Genomic DNA, 8,542 nt, shown 5'->3' with positions numbered 1-8,542 from the left:
ACATTTTTATGTGTGTATATTTTATGTTTGTTTATTTATTATTGACTAACAGAAATTCTACCATGGTCTTTCCAGAGAATTATTTAAGAAAAAGAAAATGGAAAGAAAACTTTCATTTGCAGACACACCAAGTAAAAACACACCAAGTGTCAAAACATCATGATCTTTGTGGAAAAATCTCAAATACATTAAACATCTCCTTAAATTGTATGCCAGAAAAATGTTCTTGGCAGGAGATACTGATTTCAAGTTCTACTGAGTGGACAGGTAACTGTTTACCTCATATCATCCAATCATTTGCTAAGGACAAACATGAGTTACCTTTAAAGGTTTTGCCACCTCTGTAAAACTACTTTGTTCACATTATCAGTATCAACAACTGAGATAAATATTGTTTTTAAAAAAAGCAGTTGTTAAAATTGTGGAAGTGTATAGGATAGTTTTGGGTTTGTTTGTTTTTTTTTTTTAATTTTACAGTAAAATGTCATAATAACCACAAACACAGTGAACAAAGTTACTTAAATTGTAAACAGCCAACAGACATAACTCCATTTGTTGCTTTAAACATGAGAAGCCAGGAATTTTCAGTTAATCCTCTTATGTGTTCAGGCAAAGCACTATGAGTTGCAAAATGATTCGCAAAAAAAATAAAACGCCGAGTAAAATGAGTTATCAGTCTCTCTTTGACACAGAGGTAGACAGTCACGTGGGAGGTTATAGGTCAGCTAATTACGTTCAGACTTTAACATGGTGTACAGAGGTGTTCAGGCACTCTGATGGGATGGGGGCAGGGTAGATGACAGGGTTTGAACTCTATACAGTCAACATGTGTTTTTGCTGATGCTGCATGAGTACAAATACTTTATCATAGGTGTAGCTGGACCAAATGTTAGGCTATATTTTGTGTCTCCTGAAGCAGTTGCTTTTAAAAGTTTTGCCATATACATGAATGTAGTTGAGGCAGAGGATGAAAGTTATATGTGAAGTAGGTAAACCACTGATGAAGTACATATCTGCCACTGTCATCTTGAGGTTGGTGCCCTGATCTATCAGTAGCATATGTTTCACAGGCCTCCATATCGGCACAGAAAGAGGCCCATCATACACAAGTTGTTCCCATATGTAAAAATGTAAATATTTTGAAAATCTTATTTTTAGTTAAAATTTGTTGTAATGCAGCAGTTCAATTACAAACCCAAAAACTAAGAAAATGTGCCCAGAGCTGCCAGCCTAAAATCAAGGCCATGCCCTGTTTTACTGGTTACAGTTCTCAAGGTTATGTTCAAAGTGTGTGAAAACCTCTATAAACTGCTGAGCAGTGAAGAAATAAAAGTTCATTTTCATATGTTATATTACTAAACCAACTTTGTGGAGTGGGGCGTTCAGTGGTGGGGACCAAGGCTAGAAAATGATTGTGACTGCATGCAATAAAGGACAGTTACAATTTGATTGATCTTATATTATAATGGTGAAATTACATAAATGTAAATTTAGGTAGGAAACAATGTATTGTCGCATTTTGTGAGATTTAAGCAATACATTTATTCAGTTCAACATTATCTGAAAAAGCAATTAAAAATGCAACAGCTTGTGTTAAAAAATGTATATAGCTTTTAATCTTGTTTTTTATTTTATTTTTATTTTTTGACCCCTACCATCAAAAAGGTATTTTGATTCTATTTAATTTTTTTTACATGTATTTTTTTCTGTCTTGTGCTCCTGTTTGTACAAGTTTTGTCACTGTAAGTTCTTTTGTAAGAAATAAAGGAAAGAGAGAACAGATGGCATCAAATTGCATCACGTTTTCTGTAACTTTTCATTGTAATGCGTTTGTAGTCTCATGTGGCTGTAACATTTGTGAATAAACGGGTATATTTTTCCAGTAAATAAATATTTGCAATTACGAAATGTTACACTGGACCACATAAAGGTCACGTTGCGTCATTGGAAACGCAAAAAGTCGTATGCGCGATGGGGGCGCAGGGTTGACAACCCTTGCAAAGTTCCTAGTCTCATGATCATGAACTGGTGGATTTTGATTGGTCATCACTCCGACAGCCACAGTTTGATTGGCCAGTTGTTCTGCTTGTGCTTGATGGTAAAATAACACGCATGTCATTGGTCTGTTTCACATGTCTGCTGATGTGCCGGGTTAGGGTGTTTTTTGATTTCGTAACCCAACATTGTGTAGCATATCTGTTGTAAGACCATTGTTTGTGTTTGCTCGTCCCTACGGTGACATTAGGAGCTTTTCAGAGCACAACTAAAACGTGTGTAGACTGGGTGGGAACTGATCCTGACGTAGCTGGCTAGCGCTAACGTTACACCGATACCTGGCTAGCTGAAGCTAACGTTAGCTAACCGCTCAGTCGATATAGGTAGGTTATTTGAATTAACGTTAGAATGGGTGAGGAAATTAACGAGAACCTCATCAATACATGCAATGGACCCGCCGATACCACCAACGTTGAGGAAAACGGCGACGCAGTAGAAGGTGGTGTAAAATATTACACATTAGAAGAAATAAGAGTACATAATATGAGCCATGACACATGGCTCATAATCCACGATAAAGTATACGACATCACAAGTTTCCTTGAGGAGGTAAGAAATACTTTCTTTCTGCTGGTAGACAATATTTCAACATTTATTCTGTCATAATTCAAGTTTCTGCGTTAAGCCTCGGGATACCTTATTTCGGATATTACTAACGTTAACTTAGGTCAGGTTACTTCCTGGAATTGACAAAATAACTGTTAGCCTTATGTATTGACGTGATAAGTTCACTGACTGTCTGAACTCAATATGCAGCATTTACAGCCTATCAGTATGATGCTGACTCGGGGTTAAACAAGGTTACGCCAACGAAACTTGGCCTGAGTTCGTCTTGCGCAAATTGGCATAACTGGAAAACACTTGTAGCAACATTAATTAGTAGCTAACCTTAGCTAAGATCTAGTTAAGCTATTGCCCACCATTTTCATAACGCAGTTGTTACACGTAGATGTGTATCTGCATAATATAACCTAAGCCTTAACAGCAACATTGTTGTCAGTCCAGCGTGAAGTTAAGCTACATAGGTTAATATTGTCGGAATTACACCCAGTGACACGTAAGCTAGCTAACACAGTTGTAAGATAAAGTTAAGCAGTCGTGTAATAAGTGGCATGGTCATTAGAAATACCAATGAAGAGACAGGTATTCAGATCCTTTACTGAAGTAAAATTAGTAAAGCCACAGAGTCAAAATTCTGCATTCAAAGCTTAACTTTATAACAAGTAAATACTCATTATGCAAACGACCATTCTCAGATGAGATGTAATGTAATGATTATAGAGGCTTTAACACAAATATTTTCAAAGTATGAGACTGTGGGCCTCCTTTCAAACAAAGCTAGGAAAGAGACACAAAGGGCAACAACTGTAAAATTCCTCAATACTGTATCTCATATCCATGTAATAATTTTTGCCCTCTATTCACTGAGCCTCCCCTGGATTGAGCCCCCTGTGCAGGCCGCCCTCTCACTTTGAAAACCACTGCTTTAACATACTACCTCACTACACATTTGGGGTAGTTTAACTAATAAGAACTGATTGTATGCTGTGTATGTAAAACCAGTAAGTAAGTAACTGGGAACTTAAGCTGTCAATTGCATTTTTTAATTCAGGGCAAAAACTTTAGACATGACATGAAAAGATGTGAAAAAGCATCAACAGTTAGTTAATTATTAATTTTTACAGAAGAAACTAATTCAGTTGCATCTGGAATTATTACATATAGCTGCATTTTAATCAAAGTTACATAAAGTGAGTCCAAACTTTTGAATGTTTTGCTCTATGTTCATGTAACATAAACAGCTGTTTATGTTACATAAATCTCGATAGCAGTGTCAGATGTTCAGAAGCTTATCGATATTTCAATACTGACCAGTCAGGAACCTGTGGTTCTCAATACCCATTCGTATGTATAAGTATGAAGTAGCATAAAATGGAAATATTCTAGTTTAGTTAAATATCTTAAGGTTACATAAGTATAGCACTGCAGCAAATGTACTTACTTTCCACCACTGAAAGATCATGTTGGTGTATTTCATGATTTGCATGTGAGCTAAAGTCTTTCAAGAGTTTTCATTACTTTGGGTTACAATTAATCAAGCATAGAAATGACCCATGTTACATTAAAAGTGTGGGGCAAAAAGAAATTATCTAGCTTAATGCTCTGTTTTGACCTATTCTATGCTTTCAGCATCCGGGAGGTGAAGAGGTTTTGTTGGAGCAGGCGGGTGCAGATGCCACAGAGAGCTTTGAGGATGTGGGTCATTCCACAGATGCCAGGGAGATGCTCCAGCAGTACCTCATTGGAGAGCTTCACATGGTAAGATCTTTCAGCTCTTAGAGGCTTCATGTCCTGCCTGTAGTATCTTTAAATGTCCATATCCCTCTGTAAAATATGCAAAACTTCTAACAAGTCATCAGCATTGCTTAAAACGACCCTCGTCAAGCAGATTAATGAATTTGGTCACCAGAGCTCTTTGAAAAAATGAGCCAATTGTTGCACAACATGTTGTTTGGAGTCACAAGATGGTGTCCTGCAGTAATTTGGGTTTACCGTGTTTATTTGCTAATTGTACAGCAACATCCTTATAGACAAGGTTGTCATGTGAGCATTAGTTTTTTATCCAACAAGAAAGCAGGAAATAAGACCAAAGAGGTGAATTGTCTGGTTTTGTTTTGTTTGTTTTTTCATAATTGTTAAAAACTTTAGCCAAGGTAAAGTTATATGTTATATATCTCTCCTATGTCCCATTCAGTCTCAGTTTTCATTTTCTCTTATTTCCTGGTTTTCATTCATCCATCCATCGTTAAGAAATAATATGGATATATTAGGGTGTTATTATTAAATTTTGAGGGATGGTCATCCAATTAAACTGAGCAAATCCAACAATTGGAGATCATGCCAGGAAGACAGCAGGCACTACAAATGTAGCGTAAGACCCTGTCCTGGGGGACAGAAAAGCATGACTGTATGCCAGAGGACTCAAAACAGGCATGTGAGAGAATGAGAGCATGAGGCAAATGCTGAACTTTTCTACTCAAAAGCAAAATGATAAGTCTGTTAGAAACCAGGCATAACTCATCACATTGAAAATTTACTTTTGTTTTTTGTAATCATTCCCATTGTCATTGTCATAGCTATTCAAATTAATTGAAGAATTCCTGACTAATGTGCTTCCAATGGTAGTGATAGAGGCTAAAATCTACAGTCTTTGTTAAGTGTAAGAATATTTTAAAGTTTATATGAAGTTGGTAAGAGGCTTCGGCAGTCTGAAATAGACACATCAAATTGGTATTTTCCGAAGTTACAGCCTTTTTAGAACAACACTCTATTGTTATTATCTCTCCAGTGCAGCTCAGTGAGAAAACACTATCTGCGGAAACACAAAGATGAAACTTTGTGCTAGAAAGACTATAACTTTGGATGAGACTTAGTTCATTTGATTGATTCTGACTACTTAAGACTTGTATATTATCTTCAGCTGAATCTTATAATGCATTTTTGCACAAAACAAGGACTGGATTTTGTCATCTGTCACTTAAATTCAAAGCACTTCAAGAAAGCCTCTCTTACTGGCCAGTGTAAATAAAAGGAGTGATTACAGTGAGTAAAACATGTTCATACACAGCCTATTTGCACATGAAAGCTGTTATTTTAACTAAGAGTAATCACAAGAGGGGCCCCTCCTACAGCACACACAACACAGCAGCAGAAAATGAGATAAGACAAGTTCAAGTTGCCCATTCAAAGAGAACTTTTAAGTTTATTTCAGTAATTATCAATATAACATTGTATAGCATGTTTTTTTTTTTTTGTTTGTATTTCAAGAACACTGGATTGTAACAAATTAGAACTGACAAAATTTGTAAGACTGTTGTAGGCAAAAAAATAAATAAAAATACTGTCCTGACTGTCTTTCAGCTGTAATTATTGTTATAAGTGATCTTAACATAACAAAGTCTGGAGCTGATCTTTGTAGCCTTAACTATGTCGTATTTAGATTTTGTCAGAGTTATAAGTATTAGTCTCGTATTTCATGTGAATACATCCATGGACCACCTGAGAAACAGACTTAATTTTTATTCCCTGGCTTTTTTGAGTGTAATTTCTGTCAGCCGTAATGTAAAAAAGTTCATACTAATTTATTGATTTTCTTTGTAGGATGACAGAAAAAAGGAGCCAACAAAGGTAAGTTCCATTCTCTGTTCATCAGACCTTGTCCTAACTGCAGCACAAAAGGAACAACATTTATAAAGATAATACGTTTATGGTTTTTTTTTGCTGAATCCAAAAATGTGTCACTATCTCTTAATTGGTGTCCTTGTGTCTTGGATTTTCTGCTACAGGTGATACATGATACAAATTCAGGGGAATGCAGGTGAGTCATCATGATGAACACTGTGTGTCAGGCTCCAAGTGAACATTAATCACTGTAGTTTGTGGTTAACAAAGTTCTTTTTCAAGTCATTTACTTGTCAGCAAATGCGTTTGGAAATACAAAGTGAGAGGAAAAATGGGGACAAAGTGCAAATGATTTGCTATTTGGTGTATGAATCCCTTTATATATGTAAAAATAAAAACATACAGAACTTTTTTTTTTCAAATGGTTAAATACATGATTTTCACAGATTTCCATTACTGTTATGGTTTCCACCCATTTTTCTTTTGAATTATCAGTGTAAACCCTAGGGTTGCAAATTGCAAGAGCTTTATTCTAATCAATTAGTTGATAAATCGGAATTAAATGCACATATATATTGTTATCATCTATATAATTAAAATCTTACTGCTGCCTTTCTCATTTGTTGTGTCCATTCTTTTCCTCTTGCTTCTTCCAGCAGCTCCTGGACCACGTGGTTGATACCTGCTATTGCTGCAATTGTTGTTGGTATTGTGTATCGCTACTACATGTTTGAACACAAGTCCTCTTGAGTGCTGGCACCCTGTTTCCATCTCATTCTTTTTCATCTGGAGGCCTTGAAGTGTTTGACCAAAACCTCCTCACACTGAACGCACACAAGTTAGGAGTGTGTGCGTCCTTTGCAACAAGAAAAGGAGGGGAACAGTTTGATAAAGTACTTTTGTCCTTGTTCGTCTACTTAGAGTGCACCAAATAGACAGTTGTGGGCAGAGTCTTTATTAAATTGTCTGCCTTCAGTTTCTTTGTATGTTCATTGTCACTATGCCTGTTGTCATTCATGGTAAATGTTGTCTTTAACTTAAACTTTCATATGCATTTGACCCAGTTTGGTTTCTGTATGCTCATTAACCATTTGCCTGCTCAGAGAAATGTTTTGTTAGCAGCCTGGTATACACACAATCATTACACAGATAGGTTGAATGGAGAGCTTGAAGTTGTTGGTATGCAGAATGGTGACAAAATCAGGGTAACAGTTAACAGTAACCATTCTACTGTTTACACTGAATTATAACTTCTAATGCATTTTCTTAGTTTTAATAAAGTGGGAAATGTTACTGCTGCCTAACTTTCAATAGGAATCATGAGTTCATTCCCTTCACTCCTTACTACACAGTCTGGTGTTAAGCAATGCTTGATTGATTGCATTTATCACTTGGTTTTAATGGCATAATATTTTCAGTTATGTAACTACAGTGTCAAATCTTTGTGTCTGTCCCTTTTTGAAAAGAATTTTATTGTATCAGTGATTATTTAAGGTAGAATGTGTTCTGTCTCCTTTTTCTATAGCTCTGTCGTCAGGAAATTGTGTAAATGAGACACAGATTAATATAAATTTAAGTAGTATGTAATCATACAATGATATTTTATTACCCAGATATAATAGCTAACAGTGTATGACTGCTTGAAAGAAGATAAATATTTGTTATTTGATTGTTCTGTTTTTAAATTTCATTGTTCCTCAATATGCCATTTGTTATTTAACTGATGCTTTTTCACATCTTTGTTTCATTGTAATGCATCTTAAATCTATGTTTTGGGTGAACGGTACTGGCACGGTCACTGGAGGGTTTGAATCATATTGAATGAAGGCAGACAGTTGTCCTAAGAGCCATGGATGGATGTCTTTCTGGCAGCAGTTGATCACTATACATATTTAATAATCTATTTTAGTTACTTTTTGACTTCCCTATGTTGCTGTTCAGATTTCGGAACTGTTTAATATGTTTTGGTTTAGCTAAGCTTTGCATTGCATTTCTAAAATCACTCCTTTCATTGAATATTCTAAAATAGGCATTTTTATTTCATAATACTATTGAAAGAAGCATATTTAAGCAACAAAGACTTTAAAAACTTTAAGTCCATTTACCACCTGCAAATTCACAAAAGTTCAAAATTCCTGAGTATAACTTGCTGCTATTTTTACATGTGGCTACAGTTTTTACTTGCAGATGTCAAAATGTAGTTTGTTGACTTAAAAGATAAATATATGCCATGTCTTTGCATTTCAACTGCCATTCCCTGTCATAAAAGTCTCTTTGAATAAAACTTATCTTTTGAAAAATGGAA

At 35.6% G+C, this 8,542-nt stretch overlaps 1 protein-coding gene across 2 annotated transcripts; it reads left to right on the top strand.

The window, feature by feature from the left end:
- Positions 1-2,113: 2,113 nt before the first annotated feature.
- Positions 2,114-8,542, top strand: cyb5b (cytochrome b5 type B). Of its 2 annotated transcripts, none has more exons than XM_084717363.1 (5): positions 2,114-2,604; positions 4,246-4,374; positions 6,217-6,243; positions 6,402-6,433; positions 6,897-8,542. In XM_084717363.1, the coding sequence occupies exons 1-5, from the start codon at positions 2,404-2,406 to the stop codon at positions 6,985-6,987; spliced, it is 480 nt and encodes a 159-aa protein (XP_084573489.1). In that variant the 5' UTR covers positions 2,114-2,403; the 3' UTR covers positions 6,988-8,542. The 2 variants fall into 2 exon arrangements, with proteins under 2 accessions (XP_084573489.1, XP_084573480.1); XM_084717354.1 differs by having other exon boundaries at positions 6,894-8,542.

This window comes from Lutjanus erythropterus, chromosome 1, assembly GCF_056507025.1.
Source record: "Lutjanus erythropterus isolate fLutEry1 chromosome 1, fLutEry1.hap2, whole genome shotgun sequence".
In the NCBI taxonomy this organism is placed as follows: domain Eukaryota; kingdom Metazoa; phylum Chordata; class Actinopteri; order Lutjaniformes; family Lutjanidae; genus Lutjanus; species Lutjanus erythropterus.
The sequence above is the reverse complement of the archived record's forward strand: the minus strand, read 5'-3'. Positions and strand labels throughout refer to the sequence as shown.

Bases quoted from the DNA above. Each gene is read 5' to 3' on its own strand.
- cyb5b (XM_084717354.1), top strand. From the start codon at position 2,404: ATGGGTGAGGAAATTAACGAGAACCTCATCAATACATGCAATGGACCC. The intron at 2,605-4,245 runs GTAAGAAATACT...CTATGCTTTCAG, and splicing joins TCACAAGTTTCCTTGAGGAG to CATCCGGGAGGTGAAGAGGT. The intron at 4,375-6,216 runs GTAAGATCTTTC...TTTTCTTTGTAG, and splicing joins TCATTGGAGAGCTTCACATG to GATGACAGAAAAAAGGAGCC.